General features: G+C 44.8%; 1 protein-coding gene across 2 annotated transcripts in view; it reads left to right on the top strand.

The window, feature by feature from the left end:
• The window catches only part of AP2A2 (adaptor related protein complex 2 subunit alpha 2), an 87,790-nt gene that overhangs the window by 26,183 nt on the left and 41,322 nt on the right, over positions 1 to 20,285 (top strand). For both annotated transcript variants that reach the window (XM_039221505.1, XM_039221504.1), the window contains exon 2: positions 17,630 to 17,698. In XM_039221505.1, coding sequence (XP_039077436.1) covers positions 17,630 to 17,698 — 69 coding nt within the window. The remainder of the gene's footprint in view (positions 1 to 17,629; positions 17,699 to 20,285) is intronic.

Raw genomic sequence — 20,285 nt, 5'->3', positions numbered from 1 at the left:
TGTGGAGATCCTTCTGCCATTCTGCAGGTCAATTTCCTGGGTGTTTCAAGTGATCTGACCTCAATACAGCTGTGTTTTAGCGGGGACGAATACCCTGGCCCCCCTGCTTCTCTGCCATCTTAACTTCTCTGGCCAGAATCTTAAAAAGAAGATGTGAAAAATGACATGCCATCAGAGGGCTTTGAAAAGAAAAGCTCTGACAGATTTCAGAGATCTAGAAGGCTGCACAAGTGCAAGAGTGTATATATGCCTGGGAAAGACTCGAGAGGGCCCCAGTGCCTTACCCTCTGGCTGATCCTGAGTCCCTCTGCAAATGGGAAGTGAAGGCAAAGGCAGATTTTCAGCTGCCCGAGTACTGAAAGTGCGCTTTCACACACGGATTCCTTGGGGCTCTGACTCAAGGCACTTAAGGAAATCCCTGACCAATCATTAGCTGACCACTAAGTTAACTGAGCAAAGATTTTAGTAGCTGTGAACTATATGGAACTTATGGACCTTACAGAACAAATTCAGGAAATTCACTAAAAAAACCAACCGGAACGATAACAACAATAGCACACTAAGTGCCAGGGGCCGCTGGCCTCAGCAGCCCCTGAGAAGGGGGAACATTTTGATTTCCAGAGTTGCCACCATTATATTGCCTAAAATACCCAGTTTTCATAAAAATTATGAGATATACAAAGAAAAAGGAAAATATGATCTACACAGGAAAAAAAAATAGTAGAAACTATTCTTGAAAAGGTCCAGATGTTGGGTCAGCTGGGTGGCTTAGTTGCTTAAGTGTCTGACTTTGGCTCAGGTCATGATCTCATGGTTCGTGGGTTTGAGCCCCGCGTCGGGCTCTGTGCTGACAGCTCAGAGCCTGGAGCCTGTTTCAGATTCTGTATCTTCCTCTCTCTTTCTGACCCTCCCCTGCTCATGCTGTCTTTCTTTCAGAAATAAATAAAAATATTAAAAAAAAAATTAAAAAAAGGTCCAGATGTTAAACTTATTAGACAAAGACTTTAAATCTGGTTTCATAAATCTGTTCTGAGAACTTAAGTCATGTCTTAAGAATTAAAGGAAAAAATGAAAATGTCTCACCAAATAGAGCATATCAATGAAGAGGTAGAAATTATTTTTTAAAAAGCCAAAAATGAACAGAGCCTCAGAGATCTGTGGGACATCATCTAGCATACTGATATATCCACAATTGACGTCCCATAATGAGAGGAGTAGGAGAGAGATGCACAAAGATTATCTTGAAGACATAAACTCCCCGAATTTGGCGACAGACAATACTCTGCATATCCATAGGATAAACTTAAGGCGATCACTACCTAGACACATCACAGACTGTTGAAAGAATTAAGACCTTGGGAAGGCAGTGAGGAAATTGACATCTTCGAGAGATCTTCAAAATTAACAGCTGACTTCTCATCTAAAACCATGGAGCCCAGCAGGCCGTGGGCTGACATGTACACAACGCTGAGGGAAAGAGACTGTCAGCCAGGAACTCTGTACGCAGCAGAAGTACCCTTCAAAAGTAGGGGAATTAAGATATTATTAAACAGGAGTGAGGGAGTTTGTTGTTAGCAGACTTCCCTACGGTAAATACTAACGGGAGAGCCGCAGGTAGAAATGCGGGGCACTACATGGTAGAACACATGATGGAGTGAAGAGCGGTGGTAAAGACAACTGCATAGGTGAATATAAAAGCATAATTTTTATTTTTTTATTTTTATTTTTATTTATTTATTATTTTTTATTTTTTTACAAATAGTTTATTGTAAAAACATCATTTTTAAACATAACTTTTTGTCTTTTATCTGGTTTAAAAGACAACTGGATTAGACACTTTTAATTTACATACAGTTTAAATAAAACTGTGCTGGGTGCCTGGGTGGCTCAGCTGGTTGAGCCTCCAACTTTTGGTTTTGGCTCAACTCATGACGTCATGGTTTGTGGATTTGAGTCCTGTGTCAGGCTCTGGGCTATACCTGCTTGAGGTTCTCTCTCTCTCTCCCTCCCTCTCTGCCCCTCACACTAGCTTTCTCTCCAGATCAATCAAAAATCTTAAACAAAATTGTACTGATGGGGGCGCCTGGGTGGCTTAGTCGGTTAAGCGTCCGACTTTCGCTTAGGTCATGATCTCGCGGTTCGTGGGTTCGGGCCCCGCGTCGGGCTCTGTGCTGACTGCCAGCTCAGAGCCTGGAGCCTGTTTCAGTCTGTGACTCCCTCTCTCTCTGACCCTCCCCTGCTCATGCTATCTCTCTCTCTCTCTCTCTCTCTCTCTCCTAGAAATAAATAAAAAACATTAAAAAAAAATTAAAAAAAAATTGTACTGATGGGATTATAACGTATAAAGATGTAATTTGTGGCAATAATAGTACAAAGGGAGGAGAGAACGGAGTGTATGTATTGGAGCAAATTTTCTGTATACTATTACAATTAAGTTTGGATTGTTTTAAGTTTTAACGGTGTTAATTATAATCTCCAAGCAACTACTAAGAAAGTAGCTTAAAAAAATACAGCGAAAGAGGGGCGCCTGGGTGGCTTAGTCGGTTGAGCGTCTGACTTTCGCTTAGGTCACGATCTCGCGCTTCGTGGGTTCGAGCCCCGCGTCAGGCTCTGTGCTGACTGCCAGCTCAGAGCCTGGAGCCTATTTCGGAGTCTGTGTCTCCCTCTCTCTCTGACCCTCCCCTGCTCACGCTGTCTCTCTCTCTCTCTCTCCTAGAAATAAATAAAAATATAAAAAAAAATACAGCGAAAGAATAACAAGAGAATTAAAGTAGTATACTAAAAAATATCTGTTTAACACAAAAGAAGACAGTAATGGAAGAATACAAGAAGAGAGGCACAATGTATATAGAAAATATAGCAAAATGGCAGATAATGAATACTACCTTACTGGTAATTATTTTAGATGACAGTAGATTGAAGAACACTTGAATTAAAAGGCAAGGAGACTATAGATTGCAAGATAATAGGTAAAAGAAAGAAAAATAATATGCCTTGCAAGTAGTAACCAGAAGAGACCTGAAGTGGGTATACTAATATTAGACAAAATATATGTTAAGACAAAGATTTAAAGGGCTAGAAGAACACTTTATAATGATAAAGGGTCACTCTCTCAAGATACTTTCTCTTTCTTTCTTTCTTTCTTTCTTTCTTTCTTTCTTTCTTTCTGAGAGAGAGAGAGAATGTGAGCAAGTGAGCAGGGGTGGGGCAGAGAGAGAGGGAGAGAGAATCTTAAGCAGGCTCCATGCCCAGTGTGATGCCCAACTCGAGACTCAATCTACCACCATGGGATCATGAGCCGAGCGGAAATTAAGAGTTGGACATTTAGGGGCGCCTGGGTGGCTTAGTCGGTTAAGTGTCTGACGTCGGTTCAGGTCATGATCTCACAGTTCGTGGGTTCGAGCCCCGCTAACAGCTCAGAGCCTGGAGCCTGCTTCAGATTCTGTGTCTCCCTCTCTCTCTGTTCCTTCCCTGCTCATGCTCTGTCTGTCTCTCTCAAAAATAAATAAACATTAAAAAAAAAAAAGAGTTGGACGTTTATCCAACTGAGCCACCCTGGCGCCCCTCAAGATATATCAGTTATAAATATAGCTGCACCTAATAACAGAGTTCCCAAATACATGGAGAGAAATAGATAATTATAAAAGTTGGAGACTTCAGAACACCACTTTCAGTAATAGATCTACAACTAGACATGATCAGCAAGACCACTATAAACCAGTCAGGCCTAGCAATCCCCTGTAGACTCTTCCACCCAACAAGAGCTGAACACATACATTCTTCTCCGGGGCACATGGAACATTCTTCACAATAGACTATGTTAGGTCATAAAAGCCACAATAAATTTCAGAGGATTGAGATCATACAAAGTGTGTTCTCCAGTCATATTGGGATGAAATTAGAAATCAGTAACAGAAGGAAATTTGGAAAATTCACAAATATGTGAGAATTAAACACCCTCCTAAATAACCGCTGAGTCAAAGAAGAAAACACAGGAGTTGGTTTGTAAGCTCCTTGGGAGCTTCCTGGGTGTAATCTGAAACTGGGCCCTGTATTTGGAGGGCAGGGAGAGACTGACCGAAGGGGCAGGCCACTCCACACTGGTAGGGGGAAGTTTAATAAGCAAAATAACCTACATATGAGATTTGGCTTGGGCAGCTGAAGGACTAATAGATCTTTGAACCTATCTGGGAAATCTTAAAAGTTATATGGAGGCCTTAACTAGATTCAGTCACACTTACTGTCCAGATGGTCTCAGCACCACATCACTCTCAAGGCTGGGTCCTTGAGACAGCTTCTGGGAGAAGAGAAGGCAAGTGGAACTCATATTCCAAGGACAGGGGACGGAGTGAGGAGCCACAGATTGCCTGGCTCTGATTCATATAACCTATGTTAGATAGAAGATCTTAAGGGGCACCTGGGTACCTCATTCAGTTAAGCATCTGACTCTTGATCTTAGTTTAGGTATTGATCCCTGGGTTGTGAATTCAAGCATCACATTGGTCTCTGTGCTGGGCAAGGAGCCTACTTAAAAAAAAAAAAAAAGAAAAGAAAAGGAAAAAAGGAAAGAAGATCTCAAATAATTAACCTAATATTTCACTTTAAGAATCTAGAAAAAGAAGAGCAAACAAAACCCAAACTAAGCAGAAAGAAAATAAGATTAGATCAATGATTGGCTCTTTGAAAAGATCATCAAAACTGACAAACCTTTAGCTAGACTGACCAAGCAAAAACATGAAAAGACTCAAAATTATTAAAATCAAGAATGAAAGAAGGGACATCACTACCTTTATAGAAATAAAAAAGATTATAATGGAATGCTATGCATAACTATATACCAGAGATTAGAGAACATGGGGCACCTGAGTGGCTTAGTCAGTTAAGCATCCAACTCTTGATTTCAGCTCAGATCTTGATTTCAGGGTTGTGAGTTCAAGCCCTGTGCTGGACTCTGCACTGGTGTGAAGCCTACAAAAATAAATTTAGGTAACTTAAATAAGACGGAGAAATTTGTAGAAAGACACAAGTAACTGAAAATGACTCAAGAAGAAACAAAAAATCTGCATAGACTTATAACAGAGATTGTATTAGTAATTTAAAAATTTCTCACAAGAACAAATCCTGGCCCAGATGGCTTCACTGGTGAATTCTACCAAAAACTTAAATAATCAGTTCTAATCCTTTACAAACTCTTTGGGAAAAAAAGAAGAGGAAGAAATACTCTCCGATTCATTCTGAGGTCACAATTACCCTGATAACAAAATGGATACATCACAAGAAAGAAAACTACAGTATAATATCCATTGTGAATATAGAAGCTGAAATCTTCAGTCAAATACTAGCCAGCTAAATCCAGCAAGAATAAGAAAGATTAGGGGTGCCTGGGTGGCTTAGTCGGTTAAGCGTCCGACTTTCGCTTAGGTCATGATCTCGCGGTTCGTGGGTTCGAGCCCCGCGTCGGGCTCTGTGCTGACTGCCAGCTCAGAGCCTGGAGCCTGTTTCAGTCTGTGACTCCCTCTCTCTCTGACCCTCCCCTGCTCGCACTGTCTCTCTCTCCTAGAAATAAATAAAACATTAAAAAAAAAGGCATCCAGGTTGGAAAGAAATAGAATGATCCATATGTATAGGTGACATCATTTTGTATATAGAAAATATTAAGGAATCCATTAGAAAATGACTAGAATTATAAATGGGTTGAGGAAGGTTGCAGTATATAAAATCAATATAGAAAAATTAATTGTATTTTTCTACACTGACAAGGAAACAATTCCATTTACAATTGCATCAAAAAGAATAAAATACATAGGAATAAGTTTAAACAAAAAAGCCTAATGCTTTTACACTTAATTATGAACAGTTGTTAGAAGGGAGTAAAGAAGTCTTAAATAAAGGGAAAGACATTTCATGTCTATGGATTGGAAGACTTAGTATTAAGATATCAACAATCCCCAATTGACCTACAGATTTAATGCAATCTTTATTTAAAAAAAAAAAATCCTAGATGCCTTTTTTTTTTTTCCCCTGAGATAAGCTGATTCTAAAATTCAAACAGAAATTCAAGGGGCGCCTGGGTGGCTCAGTCAGTTAAGTGTCTGACTTCGGCTCAGGTAATGATCTCACAGTGTATGAGTTAGTGCCCTGTGTTGGGCTCTGTGCTGACAGCTCAGAACCTGGAGCCTGCTTCGGATTCTGTGTCTCCCTCTCTCTCTGCCCTTCCCCTCTCATGCTCTCTCTCTCTCTCTCTCTCTGTCTCTCAAAAATAAATAAACATTAAAAAAACAGAAATTCAAGGGACCCATAGTAGTCAAATCAGTCTTGGACTGATTCGATGAACAAAGTTAGTGGATTTACTTATTCCTAAACTTAATACAAAATGATCAAGACAGCATTGTTGTGGTTTAAGGATAGATACATAGATTAATGGAATATTATTGAGAGTGCAGAAATAAATGTTGAGCTTTGTGGTCAATTGAGTTTTGACAAGAGTGCCAAGCCAGTTCAGTGGGGGAAAAGAATAGTCTTTTAAACGAATGGTGCTGGGAGAACTGGGCATCCACAAGTAAAAGAATAAAATTAACCCCTACCTCACATCACACCCAAAACTTAACTCAAAATGTATCATAAACTTAAATGCAAAAGCTAAAGCTCTAGAACTCTTACAAGAAAATAGTAAATTTCTGTGGCCTTGGAAAAAGGATTCTCAGATACATTAGTAGAGGTATAGTGATAATAAATTAGGCTTCATCAAAATTAAAAACGTCTCATGCTGTAAAGTGCTATCAGGAAAGTGAATAGACAACCTAAGAATGAGAGAAAATATTTGAAAATCATGTATTTTTCCAATTTAGTAATAAAATATATTAAAAAACAAGAAAATCATGTATTTGATGAAAAGCTTGTATCCAGAATACATAAAGAACTGAATTAGAAGACAACTCAATCAGAAATGTTTAAAGTATTTGAATATACATTTCTTCCAAAAGGATATACAAACATCCAATGAGCACATTAAAAGCCATCAGGCAACTGCAAATTAAAACCACAGTAAGATATCACTTCATACTCATTTATATGGCTGTTATAAAAGTGATGGGGAAAAAAATGATGGACCTTAGCAAGCATTGGCAAAGTCGTGGAGAAATTGGAACCCTCATTCTTTTCTAGTGGTGATATAAAACAGTGCTGCCCTTGGGGAGAACATCTTGTTAGTTCCTCTAACATAAAATTATCATACCGCCTAGCAATGCTACTCCTAGGTGTCAACCCAAGAGAAATGAAAACATGTTCACATAGAAACTTGTACACCAGTGTTCATAGCAACATTATTCATGGTAGCCTAAAAGTAGAAACAACTCAAAAATCCATCAAGTGATGAATAGAACACAATGTGGTAGACCCCTAGGCAGTTTGGTCCTTAAACAGCGTGGTGTTAGGGGCACTTACCCCCTGTGCATTCAAAAATCTGCATGTAACTTTTGGCCCCTCAAAGCCTAACTACTATAAATAGCCTTCTATTGACTGGAAGCCTTACTGATAGCATAAATAGTCAACACATACTTTGTGTGTTGTGTCTACTATATACTATACTCTTACAGTAAAGTAAGCTAGAGAAAAGAACGTGTTATTCAGAAAATCATAAGGAAAATACATTTACAGTACTGTACTGTATTTATCAAAAAATTTACATATAAATGGACCTGGTTAAACTCATGCTATTCAAGAATCAACTGTAATGCAGTATTATTTAGCACTAAAAAGATATGGAATGCTAATTCATGATACCTTGAAAACATACTAAGTGAAAGAAGCCAATCACAAGAGACCATATAAAATTTTATTTATCTGAAATGTTTAGAGGAGGGAAATCTATTGAGATAGTAGATCAGTGATTACCAGGGGCTGGAGGAGGGAGGAGCTGGTATGTGACTGCTAATGGGTTTGAGGTTTCTTTTTGGAGAGATGAAGATTTTCTAAAATTAGATTGTGGCGATTAATACACAGCTCTGAATATATTAAAAGCCATTGAATTATATGTTCTAAATGAGTGAATTGTATGATATAGGAGTTATATCTCAATAAGGCTGTTAAGAAAAGATATGCCATGGCCAATAGACATATCAAAAGATGGTCATCATCACTAATCATCAGGGAAATACAAATCAGAACCATAGCGAAATGTCAACTCACACCTGTCAGAATGACTAGTGTCAAAAAGACAAGAAATCACCAGTGTTGAAGAGAGAGAGGAGGAAGGGGAATCCCTGTGTGCTGTGGGTGAGAACACAAAGTGGTGCAAGCACTATGGAAATCGTATGGGGCTCCTCAAAAAATTAAAATGCCATATGATTCTGTAATTCCACTTCTGGGTATTTATCTGAAGAAAGCAAAACACTAACTCAAAAAGATACCCCTGTGTTTATTGCAGCATAATTGACGGTAGCCAAGATATGGAAGCAGGTGAAATGTCTGTCGATAGATGAATGGGTAAAGATATAGATGACATGTACTTGTGGACACACACACACACACACACACACACACACACACAGGAATATTACTCAGCTATAAAAAGGATGAAATTGTATGGTTTGCCTCAATATGGATGGACCTGGAAGGTACTATGCTAAGTGAAGTAAGTCAGAGAAAGACACATACTGTATGGTTTTGCTTATATGTGGAATCTCAAAAACCAAGGAAATGAAAAGACAAGACAAAATAGAAATAGACTCATAAGAACATAGGTATAAGAACATAGTGGTTGCCATGGAGGGGTCGGGAGTCGATCAAAATAGGGGAAGGGGATTAAAGATACAGGCTTGCAGCCATAAAATAAATAAGACATGGGGATATAATACATAGTTAATAACATGAAAGTAACCACTTCCACTTTGTATGATGACAGATGATAGCTGGATTTCTAGTGGTGATCACTTTTTTTTTTTTTTTTTTTTTATTTCTAGGAGAGAGAGAGAGAGAGACAGCGTGAGCAGGGGAGGGTCAGAGAGAGAGGGAGTCACAGACTCTGAAACAGGCTCCAGGCTCTGAGCTGGCAGTCAGCACAGAGCCCGACGCGGAGCTCGAACCCACGAACCGCGAGATCATGAACTAAGCGAAAGTCGGACGCTTAACCGACTAAGCCACCCAGGCGCCCCAGTGGTGATCACTTTTTAATGTATATAAATGTTGAGTCATTATGTTATACACCAGAAGCTAACAATATTGTGTGTCAACTGCACTTCAATAGAAAACGATAATTCAGTTAACATTTGTCAGAGTCAAGAGTGACTTTATCTTCTATAGCATAACAACTTTTTGATATTTGAAGTCTTTTGTTCTGATTTGTTGTTGTTGAGGGTTTTTGTTCTGAGACTGTCCATCCTATGCATTCGTTGGTAACGGGAAAGTGTAGAGAATGTCCCTCATGATGATCCTTACAGCCTCTTGTGGCTACTTGCTGCCTTGTGTGTTCCTCATCACAGCCTGTTGATGGGTGATATTCCCATTTAATGAAGGAGAAGCTGAGGCACAGAGACATTAAGTTCATGGCCCCAGGTCATATAGCTATTAAGACATGGAATGGCATTCCCTTGCAGGCTTGATTTCAGACTTTGTTGACCACTGTGCTGACCACCTTTAGTACAGTTTTAGCAACAATATCTTCCTTCAAAAATAGGCTTTTGTTTGGTAAATTTGGGGCTTTAGGTTTTACTTAGTGAAATTATTCTTTTTTAAAGTTTATTTGCTTTTAGAGAGCGTGAGCAGGGGAGAGGCAGAGAGAGAGAGAACCTCAAGCAAGTTCTGTGCTGTCAGCGCAAAGGCCAGTTCGGAGCTCCATCCTATGAACCATGAGGTCAAGATCATGACCGGAATTGAAACCAAGAGTCAGCACTTAACCGACTGAGTCGCCCAGGTGCCCCAATTATTTTATATACGGGCTAAAATTCTTTATTTAGACCAAATTTTATTGTAAATTTCATACTTACTACCTTAAGGTTTTAGTAGTTTGGTACTGTACTCTTTGTTTCCAAACTTAGGGCCACAGAACACTAACATTGTCAGTTGATTAGTTCAGCTCGCAAACAAATCATTAACCAGCATGTTATTCTGGAAGACTGAGCAGGGCGGTATTTCGAAAAATCCAAAAGCTTTTATTAAAGCCTATCTGCAGAGTGCATTCTTTGCTACTTACTGGGCACGAATTGTGGCTTGTTTTGGGGCAGTGGTTGTAGGCTCGTCTAGGTTACTCATTAGCTACCAGAGCTTGTGAGTCCACTCTGAGAATTGCCTGTCACAGGTCAGTATCCTCAGTGCCTGAGTGACCTGCTGCATTTTAGATAGAGACATCGGCGGCTGGCAAAGACCAGCAGCCCTTCACTGTGGAACAAAGATCACACGAGTCCAGGAGGCTTATCACTCTAGGTCAGTTACTCTTGTTGACAGCTTTCCCTTTCACAATTGGTTTCTGAAGTCAGGGTGGGCCGTAAACCTCTCCCCAAGCCTCCAAAGCTCATTCTTCAACTAAAAAGATAAGATTTTTTGCTAGATTTCCTCCCAGCTTGAGGGGGGAGGGGCTTGGTTGTTGGTGGGGCCCTCTGTCTGGAGAGAAGTACAGTATGAATGAGCATGAACTAGCCTTTATTGGGAAAGCCCCTGGCAGACCCCAGGGGACACGATGCTCTGTCTGCAGTGTCCTCACCTCGTGGGGAATGTGGGATTGATAGGGCACAGTGAAAGAGGCCTCCAGGACACTTCGGTAAATTCAGTACGTAAGTATTGGTTTGAATGTGTTAATGTGCATGTGGGTTATCTGTCACCCACAGTTATGCTAGATTTTCTTTAAAACCTTGGACAGACATGTTACAACCCACTACAGCGGATGGTGTTCCACTTTGGCGTTTGAAGGTTTAACACTCAGGGATAGCCTTGTTCAGCTAAATAAAAGCAGCCACCATCCGGTTAAGGGCTGGTGTTTGTGGACTTACGTGCCAGGCACGGTCATGAGGGCTGCACTCCTTGGTGCCCACGGTGGTGGCTCTGCTGTATGATGAAGGCACCGAGGCAATAGCCTGGTTAGAGAGTCTGGCCCAGGCCTGGCCTGAGCCCAGGTAGGCTCCCGCACCAAGTCTCCCACCATCTGTGTGTCTGGGCACTGTCTCACGAGCTCTTTTCTTTCTGAGAGTCCCCCTGTGGGCCAGCCTGCCCCTCCCCTTGAGAGGGAACCCTGGTCATCCTGCCCAGCCTCCTTTGTCTGTGTTGGTTGCCAGCCAGCCCCGTGGTGGGTGTGCCTGTGCAAGGCTGTTGAGATGGTAGAAAATCAAGTGGGAACAGTGACAAGAAAGGCCCAGGAGACCAGGGTCACTGTGGCCACAGACACGAGGGGGCACCTGACCCTGTTGGAGGGGTCATGGGGGTTTCTTGAAGAGGGGACATCCGTGCTGCTTAGTTGGGAGGAGGTGAGGTGGAGAGGAGGACACTGCAGGGGACTAGGGGTGGGGGGAGGAGGGCGTGGCTGCCGGGGGGGGGGCTCCCTTGAATCTCTTTGGGCTCCGCCCCTCAGGGGAGGGACGATGAACAGTGAGAAGGACCTTGTACCTCGGCACGGATGGCATCCCCTGTCCTCGGGAGAGACTTGGGTTTTGTGCAGGGGAAGCTGTGGTCAGATGGATCGAAGGGACCCAGCCAGAGGCAGGGGAGCGTCCAGCCTCAGCTTGAACATTTCTGCAGTTAAGGAATCCATCGTCTCACAAGGCAGTTTACTCCTATTTTCTTTTCTTTTTTTTTTTTTAATGTTTTATTTCTAGGAGAGAGAGAGAGAGAGAGAAAGAGAGCGTGAGCAGGGGAGGGTCAGAGAGAGAGGGAGTGACAGACTCTGAAACAGGCTCCAGGCTCTGAGCTGGCAGCGCAGAGCCCGATGGGGGGCTCGAGCCCATAAACTGTGAGATCATGACCTNAGACACAGAATCCGAAGCAGGCTCCAGGCTCTGAGCTGTCAGCACAGAGCCCAATGGGGGGCTCGAGCCCATAAACTGTGAGATCATGACCTGAGCTGAAGTCAGTCACTTAACCAACTGAGCCACCCAGGTCCCCCAGTTTTCTCCTTTTTGTAAGATAAAACACAGAGAAAAATCACATAAAACCTATGTTTGGAAATTAATGAGTTACAATAAAGCAAGCATCTTGTGCCTTCCACCCAGGTGATGACCCCGCAAGCCCTTCCGCTTGCCCCGTACCATTGATCTCCCTCCAAGCCTCCTGCCCTCGTTGGATTCCTTTGTGTCCCTTACAGGTTTCTCACACAAGGATGCATCCTGAACACTCTGGTTTGCTCTTGCCCATTTCTTTTTTTTCTTTTTTTTTTTTTTTTGAGAGAGAGGGATAGAGACAGCGTGAGCAGGGGAGGGTCAGAGAGAGAGGGAGTCACAGAATCCGAAGACAGAGCCCGACGTGGGGCTCGAACCCACGAGCCACGAGATCATGACCTGAGGTGAAGTTGGATGCTCAACCGACTGAGCCACCCAGGCGCCCCTGCTCTTGCCCATTTCTAAACATTTCCTGTTCTGTGATCTTTAATCTATATTCCTTTCTTTTCCTTACAACAGTCTACTGAAGACCCAGGACATTTAAGGGACATTAAGTTGTGGAGGTCATAGTGCGTTTCACCATGTTCTTGGCCATCTGGCAACTGGGTATGGAGGCCAAGTCACATAGAGCTGATGCCTTGACACGACGGGAGGTGATGTTCTGCTGTTGCGTGTGGGGCTTGTGTGGCATCTGACTCCTTGTGAGGCTGGCAGCTGCTCAGGTCCAGCCATTCGTCTGGGGGGAGGGGGGCAAGATGGTGATACTCTCATTTTTCTCCATTGACTTGTGGGGACCCTTTTTAAAGAAAATACTTATTTATTAAATTTTTATTTTTATTTATTTATTTATTTATTTTTTAACAAATAGTTTATTGTCAAGTTGGTTTCCATATAACACCCAGTGCTCATCCTTGTGGGGACCCTTTTATAAAGAGACTGTTCCCAGTCTCCCTGGGAGACGGTTCCTGTGGAAGAGGCAGGGTAGGTGTTTGGCTCTTTCCCTTTATTTATCAGTTTTCTTTCTTTCTTAATGTTTATTTACATTTGAGAGAGAGACAGAGTCAGAATGAGCGGGGGAGGGGCAGAGAGAGAGGGAGACTCCGTATCCAAAGCAGCTCCAGGCTCCGAGCTGTCAGCACAGAGCCCGACGCGGGGCCTGAACCCACGAGCCATGAGATCATGACCGGAGCCAAAGTCGGACGCTTAACCGACTGAGCCCCCAGGTGCCCCACGTGTGGTCATTTGAAATGACGCAGTCTTAAGTCTCTGCCGCTTGGCTGGCTGCCATCCTCGGGGACTCCAGCCACATGTTGCGTCTTTGTCCATTTTCAGTATTTGCTACTTTTTTCGTTCTTCATTTCTGTGTGTTTATTTGTTCTTGTACTCCTCCTAGGTTATTCTTCATTTCTGGAATGATTTTTTTGTTTCTTATTTACTTGACTTCTGTTCCCTGATATCTGAATCTTCCTAGTGGATTTTTAGATATTTTCTGTGTTTTTTTTTTTTTTAAATGTTTTATTTATTTCTAGGAGAGAGAGAGAGAGAGAGACAGCGTGAGCAGGGGAGGGTCAGAGAGAGGGAGTCACAGACTGAAACAGGCTCCAGGCTCTGAGCCGGCAGTCAGCACAGAGCCCGACGCGGGGCCCGAACCCACGAACCGCAAGATCATGACCTAAGCGAAAGATGGACGCTTAACCGACTAAGCCACCCAGGCGCCCCTTCCGTGTTTTTCTTAATGTCTGTCATCTTACTTTGAAATAGAGGGCTCTGGTTTTGATCTGCCCTGTTGGAGCATCTTTCTGAGGTGCCGTGTTGTTCATGGGGATAGTATTCTGCTTGTTCTCCTCTGTTCTTATAGTCTCTCTGTCTGGGATTTGACCTCAGTACTTCCCTGTTGCTTATTTTTCCGTGAACTCCGTTTTCTGAGCTGTCGGAAGAGGCGTGGTCCAGGGTGGCTTTTCTGTCACGCAGTACCCTCCCTCCACTGTCTTGGTGGCTGCTTCCAGATGTTCCCAGGCTCTGTCCTCTGCCTGCGGACCTTCCCTCTCAGGGTCACTCAGAGCAGGCTCTCCATCTTTGCTTGGTGGGGGGGCTGCTGCAGCCCTCTGGTCCTCAGACCCCGCCTTCTGAGGCCCCCGGGTTGGCTTCGGGCCCTCCCCGGTCTGGCTGATACGCCATTCTCCTACTGTCTCTCTCACACACGTGGACTGCGTGAAGTCCTGTGGCTTTTGGTGGTTTTCCTTTGGAGGGGGTGTGCTCAGAGCTGTAAAGGGACGCCCCCTTGGCTGCAGAGGGAGCAGAGGCAGCTCCCGGACCCCAGCCTCACACGCCTGCTTCTGAGCCCACTTGTGGCGTGTGCTCACGCCCTCCTCCAGGAGAGCCCTCACCTGCCCTGATGAGGAAAAAATGTGTACGTGTGTGCTGTAAATCAGCTATTTTGTGTATTATTTTGTGTATTATTTTTAAAAATTTTATTTTAGGGACAATGTGGGCGTGAGCAGGAGAGGGGGCTGAGGGAGAGAGGGAGGGAGAGAGAGAGTCTCCAGCAGGCTCCATGCTCAGCTGTGGGGTTCAGTTCTACAGCCCTCGAATCACGATCTGAGCCGAAACCAAGAGTCAGATGCCTAACCGACTGAGCCACCCAGGCGCCCCTTAACTGGCCACTTTAAGAAAAAACTTTGGGTAAAAAACCCTGGTCTTATGTTGTGGACGGAGCATCGTTTAACCGTTTGTTTCTGTTTCTCCTGGTGGTAACCCTTGTAATTCTATGTGCTTTTAGTTTTATTTTGTGACTTTTTTAATTAAAAATTTTAAAAAACTGTTTTGTTTCTGAGAGAGAGAGGGAGACAGTGTGAGCAGGGGAGGGTCAGAGAGAGAGGGAGACACAGAATCTGGAACAGGCTCCAGGCTCTGAGCTGTCAGCACAGAGCCCGACTTGGGGCTCGAACCCATGAACCACTAGATCATGACCTGAGCTGAAGTCGGACACATTACTGACTGAGCCACCCAGGCGCCCGTATTTTGTGATTTTCTGATCTTAGGTATATCTGCAGGTTTTAAGAAAGCCAGTTTAGCTCATTTAGCATCACTGCTTCTTTCTACCGTCCCCCTATCTTTTGACTGTCTGCACAACATAGGCTCCTGCCCCTTCCGGGGCCTCTCCTCCTGGAGGGCTTGCAAAGGTGGGGTGTGTGTGCCCCAGAGAGAGTGCGGGAACAGACTCCTATCCACCCTGTGAGAAGCACAAGCGCATGCACATGCACACATGGGCACTCATACGTGCATTCACAGGTGCACACTTAGCCCCGGGCATCTATACGTGTACCCACACACAGGTGCACATGCACACACATGGGCATACATACACAAACGCAGGTGTGCTTGCATACACAGGCACATGTGGACACATGCACGCTCAGGTGCATATGCAGTGTACGGTGTGTGAGGCTGCCTGCAGGCTTTGTGGCTGTGAAACGGGAGGCTACCAAGACATCACTTTCATGGCCATTTTAGCCAGATCCATAACGTCTCCTTCAGCAAAAATAACACTTATTAAAAATGACTTACCTGCCACCCTGGGCCATTAAGCCCACTGCTCTGCCAGGTGTCCCCCTGGCTCCTCAGGGGGCCTTTGGATGTGTCTCATCTTAACTGTTGTGATGGGCTCTGACCTGTATGTCATCAGGGGTGCTGAGGGGGGCTTGGATGCCCCTTCCCAGCCTGCCTGCCTTCCTCGTTCCCCAGAGCTGACTGTGCTGTGCTTGTTCTATTAAAGGTCTCCAGCCCCCGCCCGCCGCTGCCTGGAGCAGTGGCTCCCTGAGGGCAGGAAGTGTTGTTTTTTATTTTTTTAAACTTTTTTTTAAAATGTTTTTTTTTATTTATTTTTGAGAGTCAGAGAGAGACACACACATACCGAATCCAAAACAGGTTCCAGGCTCTGAGCTAGCTGTCAGCACAGAGCCTGACGTGGGGCTCGAACCACGAACCGTGAGATCATGACCTGAGCCGAAGTCGGATGCTTAACCGACTGAGCCGCCCGGGCGCCCCCAGAAGGATTGTTTTAACCTACACCTGTCTCAGCACCTCGAGCGGTGCCTGGTGAGTGTGCCTGCCGTGTGGCCCTGTCCTGGCCAGCTGCTCCATTGGGGCTTTTTGGGGAGGACTGGCTTAAAGCAGCGTTCCTTGAATCCAGCAGATGGGAAGCCCTGTTTAGTAGCATGTTAGTGGTGGAAGAGTAGTGCTGTTCTGAAGGTGCCCTGGGGAGGGGGCCGCCTTTGGGGGGGCGGTGACAGGTTCCACAGGGGGACGCAGAGGAGGCAGAGCCACGAGCAGCGCCTCTGGGGGAGGGCGCAGGTGAGCCCAGTGTCTGGGCGTCGGTGAACGCAGGGGCTGGTGTGTTCTGGTGGCTGCCGCGGAAGCCTTTGCTCCACCTGTGCGCCGCCGCTGATGCAAGGCCTCAGCCTGGAGAGGGTCTTCTGGAGTAGACTTGTTCCTGCTTTCAGAGTGGTGGGTTTTTACCCGGGTGCATTTCCACGTATAACTCACTGTGTCCTGTATGATGAATCATTTCTTGTATTTTTACAGTATTGTCAAGATTTGTAGCCCTTAGGAAGTCTCCTATGCCCTCTAAGCTCTGGTTTTCACATGGTCAAGGTGGAGCAAAATCGTGTATAGTCTGATCTCCATTCCGTGGCCAGCATGCTCCATACACGCAAATATTTGTTGGATTAAGTCCAATTTGCAATAGATCTAGAATGTAGCAAAAGTTTGACTGTCATGTATATAATGTACTTTCCATCTCTTTTTCATATAATGGGGAAAATATCTCAGACTTCATTACATACGGCAAAGTGGGTTTATCAGATTTTGTAGGTTGGTGAATTTCACAGGGAAAGAAAATTGGAAGCTGGTAAAATAGTTAAAACTTTATACTTTAAAACATTATCCATGGGAGTAACAGTAAATTTTAGGAGTTAACTATTAAGTGTGGAACATGTTCTGGAGGTATTTTGAGTGCTTACAGTTCCAGAACTGTGGCAAAAGATGGAATTAATAATGGTGCTGTGGGGGTGTCTGGATGGCTCATTTGGTTGAAAGTCCAGCTCTTGATTTTTGGGTCAGGTCACGATCCCAGGATCGTGGGATCCAGCCCGACATCGGGCTCTGTGCTGAGCGTGGAGTCTGCTTAAGATTCTCTCCCCCCCTCCCCGTCCCCGCTTGGCCTTCCCTTCTCTCTCTAAAATAAACATAATAATAAAAAATAACGTAAAAATGCCCCTGTAGATCCCTTCCCGTTTTTAGAGTGGCCGATTTCCTGTGTGGTGCTCGCCCTGCTTTGACCTGGGGCTGTGACCTGGCCTGTGCCAGGGCCCCGGCTTCTGTCCCAGCTGCCTCCCTGCTGTTTTGGCTGCTGGCCGTCTGCTTCTTTCTTTGCCTCCTAAAAGCAGTGATTTTGCCTTTAATTCTGAGGTGTTGGTCTTGGCGGGGAACAGATGTTTGCTCAGAATTAAGTTAAAGTAAGAGTACGTTTGTGTTCTCTCTTTTTTTAGGCAAAAGTAAAGAAGCAGAAATAAAGAGAATAAACAAAGAACTGGCAAACATTAGATCAAAATTTAAAGGTAAGTATGTTCAGTCTTTTTCATGAAATGTCCTTTTGTAAATTTTCTGGAGCAAGGGCCTCTTCTAATGCCTTTTAATTCTTTCCACTTCAGAGTTCTGAGTTTGCACAGTTAATCTCATGGTTCTGCTAGAATTAAAACATGCTTAGAGTCAGGCCATTGGTCGTCGCTCCTGAGCTGTCTGAGAACTTGTGTGGAATCGATCAGGTGGAGCAGCCCCTCCCAGGCCCCAGGTCCTGAAGCTGGAACGACACTGGTCGAGAGCAGCTCGCTCCTTCCACTCCTGGACTTTGTTCCATCGAGTCCGGGAGTGGTGATCCTGACAGACCGGGTGTGTTCCGGGCTCAAAGTGTGAATGTCAAAGAAGTGCTCTACCTTAGGCTGCTCATTGTTTCAAGTATGACAGAGTCATCTAAGCACTTCCTGTAGCGAAGTGATTTTGGCTCTGGGACCCAGTCGTGCATCACATCACCCAGCCACTCAGGTCGCGCCTCTTTGTAGGCCGGCGTGTCGGGGGCCACCCTCCCTGATCGCCCGCACGTTGAGGAGTGGTAAAGTGCAGATCGTCAGCACTGAGGACACATTTGTGAAAGGCTGACTGATCCTTTAAGCCTTACTTTCTCAGTGAATTCTTCCAGGTTTGATACCTGGTTCACACGAGAGTGGCTGCAATTGCCTAGGATCAGTGAGCAGAGGAGAGGCTGGGACTGAAGCTGAGCAGCTGGGCAGGGTTGGGGTGTGGGGGGCACAGAATTTCTAGGAACGGGTGGCTTCTCAGGGCTTGAGAATGGGTGTCCTGTGTTATCAAGGGATACAAAACTAGTGGACTTCAAGTATTTTCCCTGTGGAGCCCTAGGGAAAGTATTATGTTTTCATACTTTGAACTGGGCCTGAGGATTTTCTAGAAGGTCTGTGAAACTTCTGAAATTATATGTGAAAAGGTTTGCTGTTTTACACGCACACGTGTGTGCATATATATGTGTGTGTGTGTATACGTACGTGTGTATGTTTGGGTAAATCTATAACTCTCATTGTTTAAGTTTGTTTTTATTTATTTGTTTTGTTAAGCTTTTATTTTTTTAGAGCAGTTTTAGGTTCACAGCAACATTGAGAGGAAGGTACGGAGACTTCCTGTGTATCCCTGCCCCCACACGTGCGCTGTCGACATCCCCACCAGACAGCTGATGAACCTGCATGAACATGTCATCATCACCCAAAGTCCACAGCTGATATCGGGGTCACTCTGGGGGGTACATGCTATGCGTTTGGACAAACGAGTGATGACGTGTATCCACCGCTGCAGCATCGTACAGAGTAGTTTCACTGCCTGAACAATCTCTTGTTGTGCTCTGCCTCTTCATCCGTTCCTTCCCTCTAACCCCTGTGGACTGCTGATCTTTTCATTGTCTCTGTAGTTTTGCCTTTTCCAGAATGTCATAGAATTGGAATCAACAGTGTGCAGCCTTTTCAGATTGGCCTCTTTTACTTAGTACGGTGCCTTTAAGATTCCTTCTTTTCACGGCTTCACAGCTCATTTCTTTGCAGAGCTGGACAATAGCCCCTTGTCTGGACGTCCCAGGGTTTATCTGTCCACCCACTGACGGACATCTTGATTGTGTCCCAGCTTTGTCCGTCGCGACTACAGCTGCTGTGATTCTAAATACAGCTGCCGCGGGGCGCCTGGGTGGCTTAGTCGGTTAAGCGTCCGACTTTCGCTTAGGTCATGATCTCGCGGTTCGTGGGTTCGAGCCCCGCGTCGGGCTCTGTGCTGACTGCCAGCTCAGAGCCTGGAGCCTGTTTTAGAGTCTGTGACTCCTTCTCTCTCTGACCCTCCCCTCCTCACGCTGTCTCTCTCTCTCTCTCTCTCTCCTAGAACTAAATAAAACATTAAAAAATTTAAAAAAAAAAAAAAAAAGAGTAAGGTTGTCCTGACCACCTGCAGACCGTGTCCTTGCTCTGATGCTTACTAGGCGTGCTGCCTTGTCACAGTAGCTGTCTCTCCTCAGCTGTCAGGTGGGCTACTGAAGATTATGTCGGGCTGGGTTCTCTGTGACTGCACCCCGAGTTAGTCTGGGAGGACTGAGGACTTGTGAGAGGGGCACGTGTGAGCAGGGACAGGAGGCAGCGGGCAGGGGGACGCTGGTCTGCCAGGGTTGCCGTTGGCGCATTAGGGAGCTTTGACGTGAAGACTGCCTGTCGGCTGTCTGGCGTTGGGCGGCCATGGCTGGGCCCTGTCTCACCCCCTCGCTCAGCTCTGGCTCGAAGCCGAGGAAGGCAGTCCCTGACAAAGCTAACCTTTCAGGTCACCGCATTCTTGGCAGCTCCAGTCCTTAATGGAAGGGGGGTCTGTGTCTGCTACACCGATTCTATCTCTGTGTGGAAATGTGGAGAAATCACTCCACAGAAAGTGAATGCCTAATAAATGTTAATCGTGTTGTTATTAAAAAAGAGTTCATGGCCCTTTGGGTGGTAAATCTTCAGACTTTCTGTATAAATGTTTTGGGGGCAAACAGGGCTTGTGCTGTTTCTTCTGTCTTCACGCCTGTCTAAGCTCAGCTGCCCCAGACAGGGAAGGAGGTTCCCTCTT

The sequence above is a fragment of the Hyaena hyaena genome, unplaced genomic scaffold (genome assembly GCF_003009895.1).
Source record: "Hyaena hyaena isolate Hyena2069 unplaced genomic scaffold, ASM300989v1 scaffold_989, whole genome shotgun sequence".
Classification (NCBI taxonomy): domain Eukaryota; kingdom Metazoa; phylum Chordata; class Mammalia; order Carnivora; family Hyaenidae; genus Hyaena; species Hyaena hyaena.
This window is presented reverse-complemented; position numbering and strand designations above follow the sequence as displayed.